This window comes from Onychomys torridus, chromosome 4 (genome assembly GCF_903995425.1).
Source record: "Onychomys torridus chromosome 4, mOncTor1.1, whole genome shotgun sequence".
Taxonomy (NCBI): Eukaryota; Metazoa; Chordata; class Mammalia; order Rodentia; family Cricetidae; genus Onychomys; species Onychomys torridus.
Genome location: NC_050446.1, coordinates 120022319 through 120050243, shown reverse-complemented (window position 1 = coordinate 120050243; position 27925 = coordinate 120022319). Strand labels below are relative to the sequence as shown.

Here is a 27925-nt window from a genome sequence, read left to right as displayed (position 1 = left end):
TACTAGATTTGCTGGCTGTTTGCTTTTGGGCTTCATTGTTTCCAGAAGTGTGATAAGCAAATTCTTGCCATGTAAGTCAGCCAGACTATGGAAATTTGTTAGGACAACCCAGAGCAGCTAAGTCCCTGAACCTTGGTTTTGCCCATACCTGAAACTCATCTTTGATCTGGCTGGAGTTAGTCTGGGGGTCCAACCTGCTGATGTTGTAGTAGAGAGAGCGGAACTCACACACAGGGATGGCGGTGTTGCCGCAGAGGCATGCTTCTAGGATGGCATCATGCACAAACACATACTGCTCCTGCAAGGTCAAGGGGAGGGGAAGAGTGTTCCAGGTGAGAACAGTTGTCTGTGAGCATTTTGTCCACATCAAATGAATCTTGTAGCAATGAGAAAAGGACATGATTTATTCTGCAGAATCCTTAGTTTTTATCCGTAACCCAAAGGTCTAAGTCGCCATGTTTCACAGTGATTGAGCTATGGTGTATTTTGCCCTTGTATACCAGGGAACAGCAGAGCCACTGATAAGAATGAGAAACTTGAGAATGTGTCATTGCAGTAATCTCTATGTTCCTCTTGCTTCCCAGCTTTCATCCAGAAGCTGCTTGGTGCAGAAACCCTGCTCTCTCTGCAAAGAGCTTTATTCCTACTTCCTGGAGCATGTTTAATATTCTCTTCCTTTGTCCCCATCCCTCTTTACCAACAACCAGAGTGTCTTTAAATCTATTAAGCACAAGTTTATTATTAATTCTGGGTCTTTATAAATGTTTGTTGGGTAAACATTTTTTCTTCTCTCTCTCTCTCTCTCTCTCTCTCTCTCTCTCTCTCTCTCTCTCTCTCTGCCAGAGCTGAGGACCGAACACAGGGCTTTGTGCTTGCTAGGCAAGTGCTCTACCACTGAGCTAAATCCCCAACCCTGGGTAAACATTTTTTAAAACAAAAATTTGACCCCTTTAATTAAAGTGCTTAATTTGAATGTATCATGATTCGTTCATATTTAAACACATCTCCATGCCTGACAGTGAGGGCTGTGTGTCTGACTCTACCTAGTACAACTGCAGTCTACAGGCATGATCTTAAGCACAGACAGCACAGCCATTTGGCTCTAGTGTTACAGGCCTAGGAACTGGCCTGTGGGCTGTCTCAGAGCCTGCAGTAGAGCCCAGTGTACTAAAGCTTACAATGAGCATCTGCAGGGACTGCTGTACCTAAAGCCATGGGTGTGCCGCTTTGCAGGGTTGATATGTGTGGAGCTCCCATGGGTTCTAGATCTGCTAGGACATCCACAGCCTTTACTAGACCCCAAATGTGGACTCACTGCAGGAACAACAACCCAAGGCATGAAGGAGTGGGATAGACAGAAAACCAGAAAACTCGAGAGTGAGTGGTCCAGGACAAACCACGTGGCCTTTAGCCATGTGAAGACTTAGGTATATAGTTTCTCAGTATCCTCTCCACTGAGAGAATGGAGATGTGAGTAGGAGATATATCACAGGCTGTGAAGAGTAGAGAAAATATCCTGGACATAAAGAATATGTATTCCTTGGCTTGCTGTAGGTGACAACAATTCAGACAGTTTTACTTACATTATCATCAGGCACTGGGCTCTCCAGCTAGACAGACAGGAACCTGGGCATCTGCCTTTTCTTTCGGGTAGGGATTGTATGTGTCGCTCCAGGAATCCTTAGCCTCTAGGTCAAGTCAAAGTTCTCAAGAACTTTGGGCTGGAGAGATGGCTCAGTAGTTAAGGGGACTTGCTGCCCTTAAAGAGGTTCCCACCACCTACATGGTGACTTACAACCATAGTCACTCCAGCTCTAGGAGATCCAACAGGGTCTTTGGACCTCTGTGAGTACCAGGCATATATGTGATGCACTTACATACATACACTCTGACACACAAAATAAAATAAATAAACCTAAAAAAAATGCACTTTGTTGGTTAAGCCATTTCCATCAAGGACTGACTGAGTGCTTAGCACAGGGCAGGCAGACCATAAGTACCAATACTTCCTCTTCCTCTCCATCCCTTCATCCAAGGATAGAATACTATCTCTGACAACTGCCATTCAGTCTTACTTGGATGACAGTAGAGACAGAGGACTCAACAGTTATTGCTGCCAGAAGTTCCTGTACCATAGACTCTCAGGATTGGCTGGGACATCTTCCAGAGCAAGGTACACTGTCATTCTGTACTAATACTTGTGCATGCATGTCCTTTCTGCATGACTTCTCCACTAATGAGCCTCTGTCCTACCATCCTTCTCCTTGGCCAAGGTTTCAGGAAACTAGCTGGTTCAGTGCCCCAGGACTAACCTCAGTCTGCACCAGGTTGACCCTCTGTGCCCGGAGCTCACGCACACAGTTGAAGATGTCCACCACCCCTTCATTCTCAGCCATGTCGAGCATGGTGTCAATGGCAATGAAGCAGCCAGTCCTCCCGGCTCCAGCACTGGAAGAGAAGTTTGGTGTATGTCAGGGATCTTAAAGTGGGATGAATTATGTTGACAAGGCCCCTACCATTTAGCCCTGTCTTAAAAACCTTGTTGAAAGACAGTGTGTTGCCAAAGATGGATGGGATGATTGGGACCCCAAAACTCCTGGGCTGTGCTAAACAAGTGATCAAATTTTTCCTTATTAAATGAGAGAGTGTTTTGGAGGACTTATTTTATTGTACTTATTTTTTTAAAGATTTATTTATTTATTATGTATACAGAAGAGGGTGCCAGATCTTATTACAGGTGGTTGTGAGCCACCATGTGGTTGCTGGGAATTGAACTCAGGACCTCTAGAAGAGCAGTCGGTGCTCTTAACCTCTGAGCCATCTCTCCAGCCCCTTATTGTACTTATTTAGCAAATGCTTATGTAGTACTTACAAAGTAACACATTGTTATGCTTTACAAATTTGCTTATGGACTTCTCTAGGAGGTGATAGGCAAGTTTCTTATCCCATTTCATGGGTGAGAAGATGAGGCATAGAGAGCTTATAGCCTGAGGTCACAGAGATGGCAAATGGGAGAGCTGAGAGTTCCCCCAGGCAGTCTAGAATTTCTGCTACCCTTCTTAATAAGATTTATAATGTGGAATGCAAAATTTCATAGTAGGTGTGCCTGTAGGCTCCTCATCTAATGGATATAGTCCAGGGGGTACAGTGTAAAACACTTATCGCACTTATTGATGCCTGGCATACTGGAGCCTTCCAAGTAAACATGTATTTCCCTCTTTCCCCCCTTTTTATGCCCCCTTTTTTCACGTCAGCAAATGGGTTGGTGGATGGAAGCCAGAAGAGGACAGAGGTTCCAGAGAAGACATGAGTGAGAAAGCAGAGACCAGAGAGCTCTGAGCTGTGTCAAAGGCAGAGAGTTGATCTGGTGTCCCCAATTTAAGGCCTTGCAGTTGACCCCCTGTGCTGGCTTCTTCAGGGTCATGAGCCAGGCACATCATCAAACTAGAGCCGCTGACAGCCTCGAGAACCCTCACCAGGCACCAGGTTCCCTGACATGTAGTCAGTTTGTTATTACTGACAAGCTTTACTAGGACAACCTCAAACTAGACACAAAACAGCAAAGGTTAGATGCCACAAGACCCCCTGGAGCACAGTCAGATCTCCCCAGATCCACTCCGGGTTATCAGACAATAGGGCTGAATCATAGAACCCTGGCCTGTGTTGTCCATGGTTTGGGGAGGGAAGCACACAGACTGTCAAGCAAGCTCACATGGGCGGTGGTTTCACACTTTACTTTCCCCATGGAAACTAATGTCTTTGTCTAACAATATGGAAATCAAAGGAAATGCAAGGGGATGGGTGGAATAAGATTCAAAAGCAACATTGGCTGGTAAATCCAAGAAGCATAGGCCAACAGGGACCCACACATTAGTGATCTGGAAACCAAACCCCTTGGAAGCAGTCTTCATAGATGATAAAGTCCCATGGTTTGAACTGAGTGGAGTCTGCCTTATTCTTGCCTCAAAATACCTGTCCCCAGTGTACTCCAGACCTATTTAAAAAGAACTCAACAGAACGGGTTCTGTAGCCTGGGAAGAGGTCTATTAAAAAAAAAATCACTCATTCATCTGTTCCCCAAAGCCTCATCCTCAATGTATCACATGGGAATGACCAGCATCACTAGTTTTCAGTCTCAGCTACAGTATCAGAGAGTAAGGTGCTGGTGTCTTGAGCCTCAGTTCATGCCTCTTAGAAGAGTTTTTGAAAGGTCTGAGCTGTGTGTCCCCTCCTCTCCCCCACCCCGCCCACACACACACACTGGAAAAAAACAGAGTTAAACATATGCTATTTGAGATCCCTGAGATTAAATCTTGGCTCTGTTACTGACTAGCTGTGTAACCTTGGGCAAATGACTTCATCTCTCTGGGTTTCACTGTTCTCATTCATAAAATAAAACTGGCCATGTAACTCTTAGTACAATATATATAAATTGCATTAAATTTCATTTTAGAAGCATAATGCATGTAAATTGCTTAGTTTTGTGCCTGACGACAAATATTTTTCAAGCATCCATGATTCCCTGCATACTAAGGTTCAGAGTAGGGATAGGAAGATAAGTAAGACATACTTCCTGTCCAAAAGAACTTATTAAGCCCTGTCTGGGGTGTCACATGATGTTAAGAGGCAGGAAGAGTGGTCATTTCAAGTACTTACTACGTTTGGAATTCTTTCAGGCACTTAGTGTTCATTAACCAAACCATAATAGCCCTAGGAGTAGGTACCACTCTGCTTAGATGTTTTGCAGTGACTTGCTGTGGAGATGCAGGTACAGGCCATCATACACAGTACTGCATGTGACAGAGTCTGATTAGTACTTGCCATAATCTTCCTCCCTCTCTTCCTTCTGAACTCTGGCTGCAGTTAGGGATATTGGGCTCAGACACTAATGCACCTTTTGCTCTTTGTTTATGGTGAGAGGCAAAGGAGAAATCCATGCCAAATGCTCGGACAGTGCAGAGGTTTCTGCTAAACCCTCAGTTTCTACCTATGAAATGTGGATGTGTATCTACTACTGTGGAGAATACAAAGGGATGCTGTGTGGGAAATTTTCACACAGGGAGGGGCTGCCTCTGAGACATTCACAGAGTCTTCCCTGGATTCTTGGATGACACAGACATTGTCAGGAAGGATGAGATGGCCATAAGAAGATGTGCTGAGCCCAAGGTCATACTGAAATTGAGGGGCACTGGGAAGGAGGGGAATATAGACTCTGTGGCCTTCAGGTCTGGACATCTACCTTCCTCCAATTCTAAATGCCCTTGACACAATACTTCATCTCCATTTAGGAGGATTCAATGCCACTTATGTTCAATGTGACTTTCTAGGTCAAAGCTGAAAATTTCCCGTCTCTGTAATAAAGGGAAGCTGATGCTGACCACTTGCTCTCTATTAGGGACCCCGAAGGCCAGCAATTGATTTTAAAAATAGTTGGCATGAAGTGATGCGTACTTATACCAAGGTATCCCATGTCAAGTCGCTGCTAGGAAGCTCTAGAAAACATGTCAACTATCCCAGTTTTGACATCTCCCACCCCTCTCTCCCATCTTGGTGCCTTAGTTTCCCAACCTATAAAATGGGAATTATAAGAGTATACTTCTCACTTTTCCAGTTTGGATCGGAAGTGAAACAATTTGGGCAGATATACAAGGCAGGTATAGCAGGTTCTGCTGTGCTCAGCTGTGTCTCTGGGTCAACAATCACAACAGTAACATAATCCCTACCACCATTATTGTTAGATCCTGGGACCCAGGTCTCCTCAGAAGTTGGCTGGGTTCTGGGTCATAGGAGGAGGGGTCTTAAAGCAAGAAACCAAGGCCATGTGACAAGATGGTATCACCCTCACCCGGAGAGCAAATCCACAGAGATACTGTTGATTGCAGAATGGGAATGAAGGTCTGACTCACCTGCAATGGACAACTATGGGCCCGGCTTCTGGGGGATTGAGGAACTTGACCTGGCGGACGAAGCCCAGAAGGCCAGTGGCATAGCAGGGAACGCCATGGTCAGGCCAGCTGGTGAAGTGGAAGAGGCGGAGCTCTCGGATCTCGTGGTAGCCTTTCTGAGGAGAGAATGGGCCTCTGTTACTCCACCTGCTCCCCTCATGTACCCTCCTCCCAGGTCCATGGGGAGTAGGGGATATGGTACTGAGGAATGGGCCTCTCTGCTGTGTGGGGAAACGAGGTACTTGTGGGGGTTAGTAGGTGTTAGCTCATAGGAACTCTGCCCAGTTACTTCTGGAAAAGGTGAAACCAGTAATTTCTTGAAGAACCTCTTAAAATTAATTTTTTTTAATTTTTATGTGTATGAGTATTTTGTTTGCATGTCTTTAGACATTCAGAGCAATTCCTAGCCGGTGCTAGGAAATCTCTACATTATTGTTCATCTCAAGTTAAGTAATACTCACCAAGAGCCATCTTTTCCTGGACATGTGCTAGGCACTATGAAAGGGTGATTTAAGCCACAGCTCCTGTCCTGGAACAGCTCATGGCCTCACTGTGTGAGGAAGACTCCTATGTGGATAATTGGACTAGAGTGTACAAAGGAATTATCTAACATGATTGGAGGAGAGGAGACATTAGGGAAGGCTTCTTAGAAGAAGGCCTGGGAATACAATAGTAAGAATAAAAGCTGGCATTTATACTAAGTACTGGTGATGTCCCATCACTCTTTTGAACACATCTATGTATTTATTCATTTAATCCACGGATCAGGCCTCCTATCATTATCTCCACATTTTAGAAAAGGAAAGTGAAGCTAAACAGGAACATGTTTATTAAACAGTAGGGGGATGGTTTGCAGATCGCCCATATGGCTTTGCTGTCCACAGTCTTCCTCATTATGAAGCTGATGTGTGTATGAGCCTTCTTACCTCACTGAGAACACAAAGGGGCAGCATGCATGAGACCTTGGGGACAGGTTACAGAGAGCACCGCAGAGAGTCACAAAGAAGCCAGGTCAGGGCCATAGGGATGCAGAGGGCAGCATAGGCGGATGCAGAGGCAGCGTAGAGGGATGACAGGGTTGGATGGGAGGCGGTGAAGCCTGGAGGCCTAGAGCCCCAGTCAAAGCCCTGGCTTTATCTCAAGGGCACCAGGACATCAAGGCCCCCAAGTGGCTGCTCTGTGGAGGATGGGCTCAGGGTGTGTGTTGTTGTCCAGCCAATCTTGGTTCTTGGGCTGGCACACCATCCTCAGCCCCAGTATGTCTTGTTTGGAGACAGCTCACACTCCTCTTCCTGAGAAGACAACACTCAGCTGGACCTGCATCCCATCCTTGGGTTGGTTGGGAATAGCTAGCCTTCTCTGCCTGATAGAAGGGCTGAGGTATTAACTGGCTTAGTCAATAGTCCAGTGTGCCCAGAATGGAGGGCTTTCCTGGGATGTGGACCTCCAGTGCTAAACCCAGCATGTTCTAAGCAAGCCGGAATGACTTGTAGGGACTCAGTAAGCAAGCCCTATACCTGTGGAGAAATTCCTGCCTCAGGACCTCGTGGGGTCAGGCTGAAGTAGGGTGCCTACAAAGGTCCTGTGCCCCACTCTCATCCTGCAAGCTTCTTTTCTATACACAGTTCATTCAAATTCTGGTTGCCGTGGGCTCTGCTTTCCAGAAATCCAAACTAGGATGGGGCAAGATGAGAGGCAGTGTAAGGCAGAGTGAGGGGACAAAAGCCAGAGTGAATCAGGGATGGGGAGGAGAGGCAGAACAGCTCTAACACTGGCCTGCGCCCTCCTCCCCCTGTGCTATCCTGTGCTTGGTAGAGCTGTGCTTACTCCAGGAGCAGAGAACACTTCTATTTTCTGTTCCAGGGTTCCTACTTCAGGAACTGATGCTGAGCTAAAGCTGATGTCAATAGACTACTGATCGCCTGTTCATAAACCATGAAGAAGCTGTGGTGTTCATCTTTAGAGATTTGTGGGGTCTTGTAAGTGAAGTTTCCCATAGGTAATGCCTCCCTTTATGATTGTTTAAAGGAAGAGAAAAAAAAAGACAAGCCAAGAAAAGACCCCACTCCTTCAACATGCCTTGTAGGCTACAGTTCATCCTGATTAGAGTCTTTGCTTAGAGAAAAGACCCTCTTAAGATTAACTGAGGACTCATTAGAAAAGATTGGTGCTCATTCAGACCCTCTTCATGGGGCCTTTACTACACAGTGTTGGTGGTTGTCTCATCCCAGCTGTCCCTTTTCCTGGATGTACATCCTTAAGTGGCAAGAGCTGACTCACCCTGGAGGTTAGCCCTCAGGAGTATGTCCATAGTCAGCTGTAGCACAAATGTATGGACCAGCATCTTTCAACCTATTAAGTCCTGGATGTGACATGCTGGGCTGGATAGTTTTTGATCATATGTGTTGTGGATTGTTTAGCAGCACTACTGGTCCCCATCCACTCCCTCAAGTTGTAACATTCCCACATGTCTTCAGACAGTGACAGATACCCACCAGTGGACACAATTGCCCCTGGTTGAGACTAGAATCCCAGCCTGGGAAATGCTGGTGGTATCTTTTTGCTCACTGTACTATGTTTTTGACCCTTGGCCAAGGATAGTATTCCTCCTATACTTTGCTTGACTCCAGCCTTCTCAGCCCTAATTTTCTCCATTGTACAAATTACTCTGGCTCTAGGGGTATGTAGTGGTACCCCTGTAGATTCTCTCTCTGTCTGTTAGTCCTCATGGCTCTTATCACAATATATCCCTTAGTCCATTGCATTTGTCTCTTGAAGTCTATTTGTCTCTCTAGTTGAAGAATCCAACGTAACAGCCACATCGACTCTGATTACCATTCTGTCTATCATGCAGGTGTAAAGTGGGGACAAATCAGACCTTGGTCTCCACTGCCAGGATGAGTAGACCAGTCAACTGTCTTGGAAGAGGGACTTCTCACAGAAAGGAAAACTTACCTTCTGGACTGTGAAAGTGCGGATGACATATTCTGCCAAGGGCTCTGTTTCAATTAAGGTGACTTTAATGTCTCCATAGACCTCTGAGTCATCTGGCCAGTATCGTACACACTTTACCTGTGGCCAAGTGAGAGACAGGGAAAGGACAGGAAGGAGAGTGCATAAACAGAGTGCCAAGCATGAGAAGCCAACTCCTTTGGTTTTCCCATACAAATAAACCCAAAGGTGATTTTTGGTGGCATTTCAACCCATGGGGTGCTCAGTGGTCAGGGATCAGCAAATTGCACAGGGCCTAACTCACTGCAAGAGTCACTGGGGTCATTAAAAATAATAGGAGTTTCTTCTCTTACAGCTACCTAAGCCATCAGAAAGAACTAGATAAAGTGGGAAGTATATCATTCCCACTTGGCAGATGAATAATAGTACTGGAGATGGAGACTTGGTCATTTCCTGCTGTGTCAGCATGGGGCTGCTGAGCCTTATTATCTGAGCAAGAATGAGAAATTCAGGTGGAAAACAGAGAGGAGGTAGAAGCAGAAGGGTTTAGGAGAGGGTCCTTATAAAGAGGCGGTCACTAGGGACTGGAAGGAGAAAGGCTCTTAGCTGGGGAAGAGACAGACAGTCCTGAGCTCAAAGGGAAGATGCACCACTGTTCTTGCCCCAGAGGTGGGTACCTATGCTCCCAGCAAGTAGCTCCCACATTTGACTCTAAGTTCCATAAAGAGCAAAAGAAATCATGGTTTTCCCCTTAAAATAGCAAAAGTGTTATTACCATTCCGGGGGACGACGCACGGCCTAGCGTGGCATTTCCCACAGTGTGTTCCGCTGGGTGCTAATAGGTGTTAGGTAAACAAAACAAAACAAAACAAAAATAAAAACAAAAAACAAGAAACAAAAAACAAAACAAACACAAAAAGGTTTTGTGGTCAAATGAGTTTGGGAAATGCTGTTTCAACAAAGTTAAACAGGCTGCTTTGCTAAAATGTGACTTAGATCCTCAGAAATGCTAATGTTAAATATCTTAGGACTCTCCAACAGGGGCGGAGGACACAGCATTTCCCAAACGTATTTAACCATGGAACCCTCTCTTCACTAGCCATCCTGCAGACTAGCATCCCATGGAACCCACTTAGGGAAACACTGAAACTGTAACAGGGTTTGGAGAATATTGCTCAATTCTCAGACTTTAGAACTAAGAACTTTCTAGAATGCCTTAGATTCCTGTAGCTAATGAGAGTTGATACTTACCTTGTCTAGCACTGCTTACTAAATGTTCTATGACTTATTTGCATGTATTATTTTAATTATATGTCACTGTGGCCTTAGATAATATGATGTTTATCCACATTTTACAGATGAGGATTTAAAGATGGAGAAGCCAAGAAAACTGTTTAACAGTCAACAGCTGACAAGGAATGGCGTGAGGACTAAGCCCAGACTGTGTGTATCATAACCAGGAACGCTGCCTTGTACAATTATTGTGAGATAAATAAAATGTAGTGTGTGTGTTGGCCACTAGCAGGAGTTTCATTAAGAAACTGCTCTCCCCTGAAAGACCAGTTTCAATCCACAGTCTACCACCAGGAGAATTTGTTTCAAGCTGGAATGTGCTGTGGGCCAGGCTGGAATTCTCAAACCCTGAGTTGCTCTTGTTGCTCTCTGGAGTTGCAGCCTGGGTCTCAGTCCCTGGGGAATCAGCAGAACAGCAAGAGCAGCCTCAACAGCGGGGTTACAAGTATCAGAAAGAGTCACGAGTGAGATTAGAGCTGATTGACTCGGGTGTTCACCCATTTGCACCCATGCCTCATCTGTAAAACTGAGGAATGTGCCAGATAAAGATGAACATGCAAGGATAAAGTCTTACTTGACCCTGACCCACTATTAGGCAACGAGATGTCCACACCTTTCAGTACAACATGACAGAAAAGATAGTGTCATGTTCTCCATCTCTGTGGCCAGGGCACTTTATCCTGATTATCTATAAACTTCACCTGTCCACCCATGAATAGTCTATATACAGTATGGGAGTCTTTTGAGTCTAGATATTTGTACATCAGCCTTTTAACAATGCAGCCCACCCATCCACCCACAGGCCACAGTTAATCAAAGAGGCAAAAGTGAAGCTGGAAACAGTGGTCCCATTTCTAAGCTCCAGCTAAGGGCAACTTAGGACCCAATCTAGATAGAATAGAGAAGGAGACAGAAGCCTGAACCCTGGTGAGGTTTCACGGTCGGAGGAGGAAGAGCAGGTAGTAGAGGGTGAGATGCCATGAGAGGAGAAGACAGACGAAAGAGAGAGACATGGAGCCTGGGTTTGTCCACATGAAGGGAGTGGTGTTGACGGTATCACTGCTGGTGGAATGGAGAGACCAACCATGTTGAGGTGGGTAGAGCAGAACTGAGGGGAGACACAAAGTCTCTGTGAGTCCTTGAGATTCATGAGAAAAGTGGGAACAGGGGAGGTACTTTTGTTTGGCTTTAAAAATGCTTCTAATCATTTTACAGTCATTAATTTTGTTGTATTACAGTTTTGTACATAAATATAATTTATTCAGATTACTCTTCCTCCTCTATCTTTCTATCACTGCTATCAATCCTCCCCATCCCCACCCTCCCTTTAGCAGGTTCATGATTTTTGTTTTTGTTTTGTGACTTATTTGGTGGTGGGTTTTATCCCTCTGAGATGGAAATTGCTGAGCATATTCATATGCTGAGGGAAATAATTCAGCAATGAGGAGGAGTCCTAGATTTCAAATGAAAAGGGAATATGAGAAAAACTCTGAGCCTTATTGGGTTGCAACTGAGGAATTAATACATCTGATCTGCCTTGCCTGGCTCCTCTCCTCTTAATGATTTATCCTAGTGACAACCCCTCCCGCCTCCCTTCAAAGCTGAATGTGTCACTTTCTTGCTTCTCAGGGCTCCTGGTTGTCTTCCTGCTCTGTCCTTCTGGCTTTGCTAGTGCAATTTCATTCTCTTCTTTCAGGGAAGACTAGGTTCTTTGGTGGAAAAAGAATGTTGGGCTAACAGATGAGGAGGGGAGGTGGACAAAGGCTTGCAGTGACCTCTCAGAAAGCATCTTCCCAAGGGTCACCTATCCAAGGGCAGAAACGTAGTGTTTGTCATATTAGGCTTTGTCATAAGAAATGGCCAATAGTCAACCTTTTGGAGTCAACAGAAACAGCCCATTCTTGTGGCTAGAGCTGACAACAGAAGGGAAGGGTATGAAGATGGCTGCAGGTACAAATAAGATTACAGGCTTCTGATGTGTCGGTGAGAGAGTTCCCATCTGATGGCTTTAATTTTCTCAAAATATATGAGATGATATTACCAGTGGAGAGAGCAGATAGAAATGGGATGGGAGACTTGAAGGAATAGAATATTGCTCAAATGTGAAGTAGGAGCATGGTATCTCCCATCCCTATAGGCTGCTGTAAGGGTGTGGTACTGCTTAGGAAGCTGGTGGCCCAATGCAGGCACCAGGCACACAAGGGTGCATCTCCACCACCCTCTGCCCACACAACTGAAGGAGAGACTTACCCTGCCCACTTCCACAAGGTTTGTGACCATGACGATGCTGGCAGAGTTTTCCTGCCAGATCATTCTCCAGAAGTCCTTCACAGTCTCTTGCATTGGACCTGCCAACAGAGAAGGCAATGGGGTTAGAGACTGTGGCTGCAAAGTGGATGCTGAAAGGTTTGTCTCTCGGCTGTTTCCTCAAGGTTTGAGACAGGTGGGTAAGAGTGAGGCCAGGGGAGCCTGAGTGGAACACCAAGCAGCCGAGATTGAGGCTGGAGGCATGAATCTGTTGGGCCAGAACAGAGCACAGATAAGAAAAAAACAAAAACAAACACAAAAAAACCATGCATTTTAGGTGTCTGTGGTCTGCAGCATCCTCCATCCTCCCCACCCTGTTCTCACCCTCATGCTCAGCCCAGCAGCTCCACTTTTTCATGATCCACTACTTTATCTGGACTATAGTTTAGATCATGTCCAAGGGGATTTTCCAAAAATTGGACAGCAGGATCTCAATGAGAGATAGCAAGGGAATTAGGGTGGGGGGTGGAGCTGCCAAAAGCAAGAGGGTCCCGAGTTTTGAGTTTGACAAATGCTGGAGACATTCATCCAAAGCTTGACCAGGAGAGAGGATTAAAACACAGAAAATGAAAAAGAAAGAAAAAAAGGAAAAGGGCAGAAAAGCAAGGAATGGGAGATTGGATCTGACAGTCCAGAGCAATTTTCTAGGAAACAATTTCTAATATCCTGAGTCTTCATCAATTTTAAAATTACAAAAGCAATTCATACATTTGAAAGAAAATTTGAATAATATTTTTCTGTGTTTTGTGTGTACATATACATTTTCTGCAATAAGTACCAGGTCTATTATCAGTACTTTTTCATATCCTCAATAAATGATATTTTTCATAGCTACAGAGCTTTCTACAACATGGAGACACCATATGTTATTTAACCAACCTGTCTATTATTGGGCATTTAGGATTTTTCACTTTTTCCTATTACAGATAACACAATAACATTGTGAAGAATGCTTTTTATATATGTCAAGGTCTACACATACAATTATCTGCAGGACTTCCCCCAGGAGGCTTTAAAAAGACATCATCATTTTTAAGCCTTCTGATAGCATACTGCCACACTGCTTTCCAGGGCAAGTGGCTGCATCTCTCTTATGGACTTGCAGTCACTGAAGGGATGGGAATGTCTGTCTGGTAACCTGCTGAGGCTTTTTACTGGTTACCCCATATGTGGCCTCTCCCCCCTTAATGATATTTTCTAGTGACAGCTCTTTCTGCTGCCAATCTAAGCTGAACTTGTCATCTCCTTGCTCCTCAAGGACTTCTGGAGGCTTTGCTGCTCTCTCTCTCTGGTTTCTCTGTCTGTGGAAGTTCATCCCCTTCCTTCAGGAGAAGCCAGACCATTTAGTGGAGAAAGAGCTTTGGGATAACAGAGAGAGGAAAAGTGGATAATAAAGCTTACTCTGATTAAAAAATCTCTCTTCCTAGATATCCTTGAGGTCACTACAAGACACTTACCTTGGGTTGCAATGTAGTGCCGGGGTCGGTGGTACCCCTGGATAATAGGAGGAAAACACAGTGAAGGGTTTCCAGTCAAAGCTTGAAAATAGTTCAATATTAAGATACATCTCTTTCCAGCTACCTGGTGTTCTCATAGGAAAAATGGGGATCGTGTCTCAGAGAAGTAGTGAAGAGCACATTAAGACTACACATGCAGAGTACATAGCTGCTTAACATTAGCTGTTATCGTGACTACCTGTGAGTGGCCCATACAGATTTACCATAGGCATTCCTTATGCTCATGCACCCAAAAATAGGGGGAGAAGGCATTTCAGGTTTATGGTGGACACCAACCACTAATCAGCCTTTCCTGAGCTATAATTATATGCAGATCCTGATACTAGGCCTACTGGGGCACCTGGAGGAGGAAACAGAGAAAGACAGATATATTTCTGACTGCATATGGCTAACAGTCAGAGAAAGGAGGCTGGAAGGATGTCACATTGTTTATCTCTGGTGAGAGGAAAGTTTTGGATGCAGAGAGGAATATGTGGAAGTGTGAACTCAGAGAGCCAAGAACTATTTTCTGATTTGAAGACCAGTTTGTGATTTTCCTGGCTTTTTCAGAGTGCTCCCCTAAGTCTGTACTTATGATGTTCTTCCTGGCACAGAACTAACTTTGTGGCCCATAGCATGCTCACCATGAAGAAAGAGGTTGTAAATGACACTGTCTTTTACTTGGGAGTGCAAAGTATGGAGGGCCTCCTTTGTTACAGAGGAACAGTGTATCGTTTTGAATAAGAGCTGTATTGTATTAAATAAGAGTTTAAGTTTAGTATTGATTATCAAAATGATTAGCAATTAATGATTGGATAGATGCATGGATGATAAATACATTGTTAAATTTGTATTTGGTTGTGTATGTGTGCTCGCGTGTGCGCGTGTGCGTGTGTGTTGGACTATATGGATATGTTTTCATAAATGTGTGAATATGTGTGCACATGCATGTGAAAGTGAAAGGCAGACTTTGGTGATTTCCTCAATAGTTCTCCAGCTTATTTTTTGAGACAGTCTCTGACTCAATTTAGATCTCATTGAATCAGTTAAGTTCTCTGTCCAGTGAGCCCCAGGCACTCCCCTTTTCCACTCCTCTCCCCTGCCCCAGTGCTCAGATCATAGATGATCACTATGTGCCCAGCCTTTACAGGCATGCTAGGGATCCAAACCCAATCCTAATGATTGTGTACAGGTATTTTACAGGCAGAGAATTGCCATAGTCTTCAATCGAATGATTGTTGATGATCCTTGGATACACTTTACATTTAGGGTTAATTGTCCCTGGACAATGTAGGTCCTAAAGTTTGGCAAACAGCTGTTTCAGTTTTAAATATTGTAATATAATGGTAGAGAAGCTGAGCAGTCTCAAGTCTTCCTTGAAGAAGGAAGCCAGAACAGCCCTCTTGTGGCTTTGGTGGCAACTATGAAGCCCTGGGTTTACCAGATGACTCAGATAGTGTATGAGTTTCTTGTACTTTTGTGGACCTTACTATTTTACTCGTCTGGTAAATATTTAGCTGTTTTCTCCTAAATTTCTGTTCATACTTTATCTGGAGTACCCGCCATCACTGACCTAAGACCAACATCATGACCAGAAATTCTCTGTACAATAGTTAATCTTTATTGTCAACCTGACTGGGTGAGAACTGCTTAGAGGATGAATGACACACACTCCTAAATAGGTCTATCTAGGGACCATTAGGTCATGAAAGCTCTGGCCAAGGAATGGACTAACTCCTGATAGATTCATAATATGGTGATAGTATTGTGAGAAGTGGAAAACAAGAGGTCAGGCCTAGTTGATGGAAGTAAGAGAGTGATCTTGGAGATTCTTGTACTGTTCTGCTCCTATAACTCCCATTTTCTGCTTCCTGGCTGTGATGCAAACTGTGATGTGAACTGTTGTGCTCTGCCACACCCTCTTGTCAAGATAGATTGACACCTCTGAAACTGTGAGCCAGAATAAATATTTCCTCCTTTAACTTGTCTTACTCAGATATTTGGTTACAACAATGAAAATGCTTAAGTTACATGGCTAGATTAACCACACACCATGATTACTGCAAGTGGAACCATATACTTAATGAGGACACTCAGCTGCCACAACTGACTCCTATAGAAACTATTCTTCATAGAGCTTATATCGTATCAGATTCAGAGAAAATGCCAAATAAACAGACTACAACAAACCAACCAGAAGGACAGCATAGTATGTGGGTTATATTTGCCATAGACTAACTCGTTGTCTAGGTTTGAATTTTGGCTCTGTCCCTTCCAGGCTGTGCCATCTAGGATAAATTATTTAATTTCTTTGGGTCTCAATTATATCTATGAAATGGGGATCAGCCTGCTTAAAGAATATTAAATAAGTTTAAACAAGTTAATATATGGCAGTTCCTATAATATGTACTGGACACAATTCTAAAATTTTACATGTGTGTCTTTGCAATTATAATTATATTATTGCTCATTTGGTAAACATTTATTGAGACCTTTTGAGGATTAAGAGTGCATACTGCATGTTTAGAAGTTGCCACACAGATAAGTCCTCCCATGTTAGTAGTAACTGAGCCCTCCTCCAAGAACAAAGGGATGGAAAGGCATTTCTGTCACTCCAAGTCAAGTTGGACATGGCTATGCAGGCTGAATAGAAGAGTTAGATTCTGGGGTCTCTGAGTAGGTTTGGGAACAGAAAATTGCTCCCTAAGGCCCAGAATGATGAGGTTTCTTGTGTCTATCATCTTCTGCCATCTCCACCAGCAGCTCTTCTCACAGTCTTCCCTGTCCTGGACCATAGCTTCAACCTCCTGGTGTTCTCCAAGAACCCGTTTTTACTCCTGAGGCTCCTCTGCTTCCTGCAGTAGTGGGCTTCTCAGGATGTACCCAAGACTGTCAGGTTTTTTAAAATTTGAGTTTGCAGTGACCCTGCACTGCTTACATGGTAACGTCTAAATGCTTCATCTTGTAGTAACTACATGTCTGCATCCTCATCTTGAACTTTTCTCCCAGCTGTCTCTCTATGTATGCTCCCTCAATACATTCGTCTTGTGTTGCAGCCTCTCTACCCAGGACTTTAGACATGACCTCTTCTGTGATACAGAGGTAAATCCTTCCTCATGATTTTCCTTTCTCTTGAGAGATTCTACAGGGCTTCACATATACCCAGTAAATAGAAGAACAGGAACAGCACTAAGAACTTTCATGTTTCTTTGCTCCAGGGTCATGAGACACACCACCTAGAGCTGGGTGCAGCTTTCTGGAAAGGCTGGTCAGTGGGATGCATGCATGAGTCTGGTTTTGCATTGGCAAAGACCTTGGAAGAAACTATGGTTTGAAAGATTCAAATGTACTTGAAAGTTAATGGTAAAAAATTCTAGTCAAGAAATTCACACATCATTTGTGAGGTTGGTCTGCTGAGGTTATTTGGTGTTTTTACTTGTTTTGTGATATCATTTCAGATTCAACCAGCAAGCTTTAAAGGTGCACATTCTACTGTACACAATGCACCAGAAACCCAACAGTGAACCAGATAGATGTAGGCTCTGCTTTGGAGCAGCTCATAGACATCTACAAACTGGGATATGAACCTCAAAGGGAAGATGTGGGGGCTCCGTAGAGCACCCATGGGAACTGACTCAGCCATGAGGCCAGAGGAATGTTCTCTGAGGAGGTGGTGGTTTAATTAGCTTCTAGTTTGGGCCTCTGGAGTTCCCACTGTAGCATGAATCTTAAAGGTACTTGTTAATGAAACCAACCCCGAGGCCAGTTATTGGGGTGAATGCTGGAAGATCAGAGAAGCAGAACAAGCCAGAGCTATCTCACCTTGCTAGTTCCTCAGGTGATCCTGTTTCCTCAGGCTGGAAGTTTCTGAGTCCTCCTCCACATGAATCTCAGCTGAACTGTGTTGCTCCAAAGCTTAACTAACTACATGCTTTTTCCCCCTTAGTTCCTGGTCCTCACGCCTTATATACCTTTTTCTTTCTGCCCCCACTCCCTGGGATTAAAGGCGTGGGTCACCATGTTTAGCTGTTTCTAAAGTGGCCTTGAACTCAGAGATCTGGCTAGCTCTGCCTCCCAAGTGCTGGGATTAAAGGTGTGTACCACCACCACCCAACTTCTGTTATGGCTTACTGTTCCCATTTTCTAGCCACCATTTCTGGCTCTGTTCTAGTGGCTGTCTGTTCTCTGACCCCAGATATGTTTATTTCGGGGAACACACAATATTTCAGGGAACACAATACCCACCACATTCCCACTTCATGCCGTAAGTCTTCCCACTGCTGTCCCCATTGCCTATGGACTTATAGCTCTTCTTCAGATATAGTAGTCACATTTCTGTCCAGAAGACTTAGCATCAGGCCGCTATCTGCTCTCCCAGCTTGTTTTTTGTCCTTCCATTTTTTTTTTTTTTTTTTTTTTTTTTTTTTTTTTTGTGTGTGTGTGTGTGTGTGTGTGTGTGTACATGCACAGGTGTGAATATGTATGGATGCCAGAGGTTGATGTCAGATGTTTTTTTCAGTCACTCTTTTCAGTGAACCTGGAGGTTGTTGACTTGACTAGACTGCCTGGATAGGAATCTCCTGTCTCTGCATGCCCAGTGTTGGGATTATAGCAATGCTGCCCAAAATGGCTCTTTATGGATGCTAGGAATTAACATTAGATTCTCGTGGCAAGCACTTTACCAACTGAACCCAAAGCACCAATCACCAGATGGTTTATTCATTTACACCCTTGTCCATCTCCCCACTATGTTATGGGAATTCTACTAGGGCAGGGCTGTACCTGGCTTGCTTGTGACTATGCTCTCAGCACTAAAGTGTGTCTTTGCTGTCAACCTTGGTACAACTACACTGAATGCATGTTTACCACATGCCTGACCCCATGCTGCATCTGAGAAAAAAGACCTTCTCTGGACTGCAGAAACCCACACAGTTTCAAAAGAGGAAAAATTCAAACCATGAGAGCGATTCCTTGGCAAAGGAGATAAAAGAAATGCATTGCTCAATTGGGTCTCCTCTGGGGATTTGCCAAGAGCTAGTGAAGAAAACTTCCTAACCTTAAAAGAACTTTCAGTTCATTTAAGTCCCACCTACACAGCACACACATTGACTGCAAAACCAGCGCTGGGCCTGCCTCCATCTGTCTATGAGCAATGGGAAAGAGGTTTGCTTCCAAAATGCATTTATCTTACTCTGAACTCCTGCATCTGTTACTTACTGGGGACTCAGATATAATATTTATTTCTAGGCTGGTAATTTATAACAGATTCAAGTGGCCCATACATTTTCAGGTGTGCAAACAAACATGCCAATGGGCTGGTTCAGAGAGCAACATACCACGACCTCCAGAGGCTCAGGCAAGGTTGACCTCATCCAGCTCATTATCCAAATAGAGTCATTTTAATGAATTGTCAAGATCCAATTATAGAGAATGGACTCTAGCTTGGATAGCTAGCTCTTGTCTTTGGGCTGTGGTGAAGACAGGGCAAAGCAATAAAGACTAGATAGCTCATATCCCCCATATTAGCCCCCCCCCCCCAACACACAGTATTTTTGGTTATCAGGAATCCCTAGGAGACCACAGAATACAGTTCTACTGGGATTTCAGGAAGGCTCCCAATTGTGATTCTCCTGCTTCCTGCCCTGTTGTGGTAAAACCATAAGAGGGGTACTTTTATGTTTGGTGTCTTTTTGTCTCACCACTTCCCCCAGTGTCTTTTCTACACCCTGCTCTGTTGCCATGGGAGGTGACAATATAAATTGCAATGTAGACACCCATGTCCTCAGGCTTTGAGGGGGCATTTTTTAACCAGGAGGGGAAGCAAAAGTGCAGAGGCCAGTGGAAGATTGGGACATATGCCCTTCTAGGTTCTTCCTTGCTGTATTAGCAGGGGTTGGCTTCTCCCTGGCAGGAGCAGACAGCCCTCTCCTTACAGTAACTCTATTTCTTTTATACCCATTCTTTTATCTAGCCACAGAACTTTTGAGATTGCGTTGTCATCTCTAACCCCAAGATACTCCACACAATCTGGTTGGTTAGTCTACCTCAGTATTATTCAGGCCCTTATTAAACTCTACCTGGTTAAGACCTGTGAGCCAGCTTGTTTCCTCTTGGAACCCTGATAGGCACTTTATAGCAGTTATCACACACTTGTGGGCTGACAGTTACCCATAGTTACAAAGGTAGTCATCAGAAAGGCTTGTATACAACAGGCCCAACAAGGATGGGATCCATGACTGCAGTCTCATTAGTCCTTGACACTAATCACTGAGATGCAGCTCAGGGCCTGACACTGCCTATTAGGCCAGCATGTGGTAGAGACAGTTGGCCTGTCTGTACAACGTACTTCTTACACAGAAAGGGAGGGGGCTATGGCTGTGTTCTTGCTGCGCAGAGAATTAAAGTCTAGCTGTGTGACCTAGGGCAGTACTCTTAACCTCAATCCCTGGTTTCCTGTCTTTAAAGGCTTGCAAAACGCTTTGTAATGACAGAACAGGACAGAAATGGAAGACCTGATTAGTGCTGGTACTGTAGAGTCACTTGCATTTAAAGCAATTCCATTTGCTGCCTATACAACATAGAAATTTCTCAGTTCTACATGTAGTCAGGCATTTACTCTACTGTAGATTGAGCAAGTAGCTAGACAAATTGTTTTGATGTGGGTTTCCATTTAGATATTAAATGCCCAGATAAATATGGCAACCTGGGCACACAAGACTATGCATGTGCTATATATCTTTAGGATTGTCATATCCATCTGACCACAGTCAAGGTGGGGAAGGAAAGAAACAAACTGGCCCAGGCTATGCTATAAGAAAATTCATGAAACATGTTACTGTACTTCACAGCTGGTCTATAAATACATTTGAGAGTCTGAGGGATCAGTGGGAATCTGAGTCATTCTTCAAGGCTCTGAGTAGAGTCCTGGAGAATTCTCATCTTGGATCAGTAATTCTTGGATATCTACTTGTCAATTGTGGCCAGACTTCCTCTTTCATTTCTGTGCATACCTTCCTTGGCCCCTGTTCAAACTGAGTCCCTTTCTCAGTAGTGTCTGGACTGAGGTGGCAGCCTCTCTCCTACTTGGTTGTATTAATTCCAGGCTCTCCTGTTTCTGTTCTACCTTTCTCCAGTAGCAGATAAATTGTAAAGCTCAGTGCTGAATGGGACCCCCCTCATTCAAACACCCTCAGTAGTTTTCTCTTTCCTTGGGGGTTCCACCTTCTAAGTCATCAAGTGACAACCTCCTTTTCCAATATTCCCACTGTACTGTTTCCATGACCCTCCGACAGAGATGATATGTATTTCTTTCCAAGCTCCTTCCTCTTGGCAAGAGCAGTTCTCTAACCAAAGGCACATCACCTCTCACTTTGATTTTGAATTTTGCTTTTCATTCATTTGGCTCACATAATTTTCTGCTCATATATTTTATCTGGACTTATAACAGTCATCAAGTTCTAGTTTACCCTAGTTTACCACAGATGTGCACAGCTTATCACTCTTCTGATATTTTTGAGGGTAGAGACCCTGACATTTTTAGTTTTATGGGTCTTATAACATCTAGCATGTAGTGAGTCTTTTAAACATTTTGTTGCATCAATGGTTGTACCTTCAAATGAATGACTATGTAGATAAACACATACAAATTAATACATGGATTGAATAAATCAAACTAGCAGTTTCCCTGGAGCCCCAAAGAGCAGATGACTCTCGTCTGCTCAAGAGCAGATGTGGCTTTGGGTGGGTAATCAACTTTTGTCATATAAACAAGGGAAGAGCTACTTTCTGACTACCTTCTGATAGACAGGTTAAAGACAGCCTTTAAGTTAGATCTTGAGTCTGGACAGTCAACTCTAACCCATAGCTACTTAGCCCAGTCAAGATACTCACATCAATGTAGTTGGCATTGATGTAGTCAGAGTGGGGGTCTCCATCCAGCACCAACAGCCTCACCCGGGAGTGGTCATCTGCAGAGAGAACAAAAAGCAGGAAGTGGTAGATGAGAAGCTATGGGATGAGGAGTCAGTAGTTTTCTTCTTTAGAGCTGTCACTCATTAGTGACTGCACACCAAGAACTATGTCACTCTCTCACAGTTGTGTTATTTGTAGATTAGGAAGTAGAGGTACAGAGAGGTGACAAATCTGAAAAAGGACCCCTTTCTACTTTCCATTCTTCATGATGTCACCATTACCTGAGCAGGTGTGTCACCTGCTTCCTAAGTCTTAGTGATCCCATCATCAATAAGGGGATGGAAATACCTGCTTCATGGGATAATACATGAGAGACTGATGTATGTACCCAGAACATAAGGTCATGGAGTCTGAAACAATATTTTCCATTTCCATGCTTGCTTAACAACAGCAAGTTTACCTATTTCTCCATGGACACAAACTGCTTTATGTTTGTCTCTTGGAGCACTGGTGCAGACAGATTATTGGCAGGGTATTATCAATACCATCATTAAACTGAGGATGGGATCATTAGAAAGGAGGTCATCAATAACTAAAAGTCATGTTACTGAGAATGCCTTTTCAAACACATTCTAAACATAAACAAGATGTACAGGTTTTAGTCAATAACATTCTTGCTTCAAATAATGCCAAATTAGAATCACTTTAAATGGTACATCAGAAAAAGCTGGATAATCCTTTGCAATTAATTAAAGTCAATTCTGACATGCTAATATATATGCACTAGAGAACATCTTTTTTGGGTCTGTTGGGTAGAACCCTCACTCTGCTACCTGGGTCACTGTGCACCTGCCATTGCATACATACCTTATCCCCACCATACTCCAGGGCAGAGATGGGGTTCACAGTCAGTGGGATAGTGAGATGTGGGCATTCTAAGGCCTCATGGGGTTAAGGAGGGCAAACCAGCTTTTCCTTTTAGACTTTTATAGTACTCTTCAGTTTATAAGTACATTTGCTGGTATTAATCTGAGTTTCTTGAGATAGGGGCATTAGCTGCCTTGTTCTGTGTTCTGTTGCAGCCCTAAGGGATTAGCACACAGCAGGCACTCAGTGGGTGTGTGGTGGGTGTATAAGTGAATGGCCCCATTGGGTGCTACCAGTGATCTCATGAGAGTGGCAGAATGGTTCTGTTAGTCCTTGCTACAAATGAGCAAACTCAGGTTCATAAAAACTGGCCATATGACCAGTGAATGGTGCAACATAGGCAAGTTTGGGCCTGTTAACTCCAAGTTCATATGTTCCTACTTTCATAAAGCTCCAAGCAGGAGATTGGAAAGTATGTAAGTATTCACAGTGGGGGAAAACCAGGAAAGTTATTGGTTGAGTGATGGAAGGAACTTTTAAGAAGTGAGATAATTTAGAAAAACAATGAAGAGATACTATTTTTTGCAGGACAGATGAAGAGAGAGATGGGGTAATATTTTCAGAACTCTATAATTGGGACAGCCTTCTAGGACTGGCACCCCAGGGGTCTCTTTGGCAGGAGTTGGACACAAGGAGGAGAGTCCCTGGTTGCAAAGGAGTCATCGTGCAGAGATCAGCTCCTTGCAATGCAACATCAACTGGAAGGTCAGGGACGAGTCCAGCTATGGGCAAACAGGCCCAGGGATGGTATAAGACACCACTCATGTCTATTAACTCAGAGTCAATCATGAGTGTCAACAGGTATTAGGTACCATGCTTGGATAATGTGTTATACTTGATACCCCTTTTCTAATTCTCCAAGGAGGGAAAGTTTCAGTGGGAGCCACTAGAGAGAAGGAGTAGGTCGGAGATAACTCTGAATGGGTATGGGATAGAGATATAGGGCATAGCATGAGGAGAGTTTGAACTTAGACTTTACTGAACTTATTTTAAGTCCCCAATACTAGATTTATCATCTTATTCACTTTTCCCTAAAAGTAGCTCTCTTCACCTTATCATGGTCATAGTGATGTGCTATTATGATTCTGATTTCACAGGTAAAGAAACTCAGGCTCACAGAAGTCAAGCACTTTTACAAATTATATAGCCACTCTCTAAGGTTCATCCTGCTCTACCAGCAGGATGCACTGTCCTGAGGAATTCCAAGTATCTCTTAACCCAGGCTATCAAGCTCTGTTACCGTCAGTTACAGAATCTGTAAGCCTCAGAGAAGGGAAATATATATTATGTTTTCATCCAATGCTCTTATTAATGACTTAGTGATTCAAAGTTTCTTTTATTTATGAAACTGATGAATTGCTTGCTATGCTAAGGAGGCAGATCAAAATTTCCTTTACAAACTGAGTTATGCTTGCCTGGAGACCACAGCAGTGGAAACAGAGGTTCTGGTTTAAAATGTTGAAAGGGGATATATATATAAAACTAAAAGCAAAAATCATTAGAAACAAGGCAAAAGAAAGAAACTTACTATCTCTAATCAAGTATCTTTAAAGATTATATGTCTTTATCACATATAATATCATGATCTCATTTGTACTGTATTGGTAAACACATATCACATCAGGGTATCTACCAATATCTCCATTTATTTATTAAGAACACACTTGCTGTACCTACTATGTGCCAGCCTACTTGAAGGGACTAAGTGAGGGTTACAGCAGGTTAGCTTCATGCTTAAGCTATTGAGGCAATTTGTTCAAGGAGATGGATGGAAATGAAACATCAAGGTCTCAGAAGTGAGGGATAGTGAGCTTTGTGTACTGAAATGTGACTGAGAAAGTGAAAGTGATCCATGGGCATCAAGAGTCTTTCTCTCAGAAGCAGGGATCCTGAAAGGGCCAACACATTGTGGGAAGGTGCAGTGGGAGTAGGACTGTGGGAGATTCTTTTGTCCTGGGTCACTGATTGTGAGGGGAACAGGAACAAGAGGGCACAGAGGAGAAAGCTGGATTCAAGTGGAGTGTCCTCTATGCCACATTAAGGCACCAAGACTCAAGTACCTAGGAAACTGAAAATTTAAGCAGTTAAATTTTACATATACAACTGTGACAAAACACCACAATATCACCAAGTACTTGCCAATATTTACAACAGGAATGCTCACTCACTCATTGCTGGTGGAAACACCCAATGGTGCAGCCACTTGGAAGACAGCAAGACCATTGCATACAAAATGAAGAATCTATTTACCATGTGATCTAGTACTTATACTCTTTGGTATTTACCTAATGTATTGCAATCTTATATCTACATTAAAAGCTGTATGTAAATATTTAATGCAGCTTTAGTCATGATTATAAAAACTTGGAAGAGACCAAAAATATCTTCACTAAGTGAATTGGATAAATAAAAGGTGATATAGCCATTTACTGGAATATTATTCAATGATAAAAAGAAATGAGCTTACATGCTATAAAGGACATGGAAAAGACTTAAATATGATTGCTAAATGATGGAACCCAAACTGGAAGGGCTGCTTTGAATGTTGATACTACATATGGTTCTAACTATATAATACTCCAAAAGAGGAAAAACTGTGGAGTCTATAAAAACTTCAATGCTTGGCAGGGGCTTAGAAGAGGAGGAAGGAGGGTTAAATAGGTTGAGCAATGGGGACGTTTAGGGCTAGAAAACTATTTTATAAAATAGTGTAATTGGAATATATGCATTTTCCAGTTCTACAGAACTGAACAATATACAATGTGAGCCCTAATGTAAACTATGGACTTGAGCTAGTAACAATGGACCAATATTAGTCTATCAACTGCAGCAAATGTTCTGTACTTGTATGAAGTATTGATGAAAAGGGAACAACATGTAAGTGGTGCAGAATTCTGTGCTTGCCACTCAGACTCTCTTTAAAACTAAAATTGCTCCTAAAAAAATAAAGGATAGTGCCTGGCATATAGCAGGGACTCAATAAATGGAGCCTTGGGACTGGATTTAAGGTACACAGTATGGTGACAGTAGAGACACCTAGAAAGCTGATGTTCCCCATTTGTCTACCTGCCTCAAGACAAATCTGTTTATCTGTAGAGGACAAGAGTGATACATGCATTCCTTTAAGGACAGAATTCAGAAACAGGTCTACCAGAAAGGCAATGCAAGGAGTGGCAGTATCCTCATGGTTTATTTATCTGTTCTGGGAAATGCTAATATTATTCTGTGTCCCTTTCTTCTTCTAACTTTATGTAATTAGAAAGATAAAAATTGTGTTTACCCACATGCACATGGAGAAAGATGGGGCAGCCAACGATGGCAAGGAGCTTATACAAGGTAATTTACAAGCAGCCCAGAATGTTCATTATGCTGCTCTATCTACATTTTGCAAGCTTGAAAAACAGCTAATTTGGCATGCAGTGTTTGAGAGTTGAGACAAAGAGAAGAATTATGTAGAGTCATGTGTTAGAGGAGAAGCTCCCTGACTGTGAAGTTAAGATGAAGGGACAGAATCCTGGATCCCCCAGGTTCCTCAAGGAGGTGGAATTGGGAGAGAAATAGCTATTGGTAGATGGTAGAGGGCTATGAAGGAAAACTATCCCATGAACACAGTGCAGGGGAGGGAGACCATCACCTTCTGTCTTCAGTCTAGCTGTTCTTTATGTCTTTAGAATGTGGACCAGTGGTGTGCTGCTAAATGTTTTACAAACAGCTCTCTGAAAGGGAAAAAGGTCTGATATGTTATTAAGATCAATTAGTGTGAGTCTATTTAATGGGTAATAGAGATTTATTAAGATATAAATTGAGGAAATACACTCATGAATACAGAATGGAGTAGACAGCTGAAGTTGTCCTCTGATCTGATCTGGAGTGAATTCACCTCACAGGCAGCAGGGAGAAGGGGCATGTGACCCTTCTCCCTCTCCTTTTAAGAGGTCACATAGAGCAGCAGGAAGCACCGCCTCCTTTGGGCTCTATAGCCCAATGTCATGGGCAGAGCAAATACCACTACATCAGGTGACTGATTTCTGTGGTGTAAATATTCCCACCATCACCAACTTCAAACTTCAGATACACTAAAATTTTGTTGATAATATGTCTGCTTTTGTTCACTGACATGAATCAACTGGAGCACGTCACTAACAGACTCTTATCATACCCCACAAAGCCACACATGCTCCGATTGCCTGGAAACCCACTATCTTGTCATGTTCTCCTCTCCACACACTTCTCGGTAACCTTGGCTTTAAGTTGTTAAAATGTCCTGCCTGTGTTTGTTTTGCTCACAGAGCCTTTACATGTGCTGAAGCACACATTCAGCTAAGATCATGCATCAGGATCAAATTCTTCCTCTTATCATGGCTGATCCCTCATCACACTTGCAGCTCCATCCTGTCCTGCCCTAATACTGACAGCCAATTTTTTAATTTATTCTTTTATAATTAATTTAATTTTACATATCAGCCACAGATTCCCCTGTCCTCCCTCCTCTCACACCCTCCCCCGCCCTTCCCCCAACCCACCCCTCATCCCCACCTCCTCCAAGGCAAGGACTCCCTTGGAGATTCAGCTCAGATTGGTAGATTCAGTTGAGGCAGGTCCAGTCCCCTCCTCCCTTCACCTAGGCTGAGCAAAGTGTCCCAGCATAGGCCCTAGGTACCAAAAAGCCAGCTCATGCACTAAGGACAGTTCTACTACCTGGGGGCCTCCTAAATAGTTCAAGCTAATCTACTGTCTCACTTATCCAGAGTGCTTGATCCATTTCCTTGGGGACTCCTCAGCCATTGGTTCACAGTTCATGTGTTTCCACTAGTTTGGCTATTTGTCCCTGTGGTTTTTCCAATTATGATCTCAATATCTCTTGCTCATATAATCCCACCTCTCTCAAGCTGATTAGACTCCTGGAGCTCCACCTGGGGCCTGGCCATGGATCTCTGCATCTGCTTCTATCAGTCATTGGATGAGAGTTCTATCACAACAGTTAGGGTGTTTGGCCATCCAATCACCAGGGTAGGTTAGTTCGGGCTTTCTCTCCACCATTGCCAGTAGTCTATTGTGGAGGTATCTTTGTGGATTTCTGGGGACCTCCCTAGC

At 43.5% G+C, this 27925-nt stretch overlaps 1 protein-coding gene across 13 annotated transcripts in view; it reads right to left on the bottom strand.

Annotated features, from left to right (window-relative positions):
- Ptprt (protein tyrosine phosphatase receptor type T) overlaps positions 1 to 27925 on the bottom strand; it is a 1144051-nt gene that overhangs the window by 32287 nt on the left and 1083839 nt on the right. For 7 of the 13 annotated variants that reach the window (XM_036185148.1, XM_036185155.1, XM_036185142.1 and 4 more), the window contains 8 exons: positions 21884 to 21960; positions 13955 to 13991; positions 12441 to 12538; positions 9673 to 9732; positions 8901 to 9017; positions 5907 to 6061; positions 2313 to 2448; positions 149 to 298 (listed from right to left, as the gene is read on the bottom strand). In XM_036185148.1, coding sequence (XP_036041041.1) covers positions 149 to 298; positions 2313 to 2448; positions 5907 to 6061; positions 8901 to 9017; positions 9673 to 9732; positions 12441 to 12538; positions 13955 to 13991; positions 21884 to 21960 — 830 coding nt within the window. The remainder of the gene's footprint in view (positions 1 to 148; positions 299 to 2312; positions 2449 to 5906; positions 6062 to 8900; positions 9018 to 9672; positions 9733 to 12440; positions 12539 to 13954; positions 13992 to 21883; positions 21961 to 27925) is intronic. The other 6 variants (XM_036185146.1, XM_036185147.1, XM_036185150.1 and 3 more) reach the window with 1 other exon arrangement.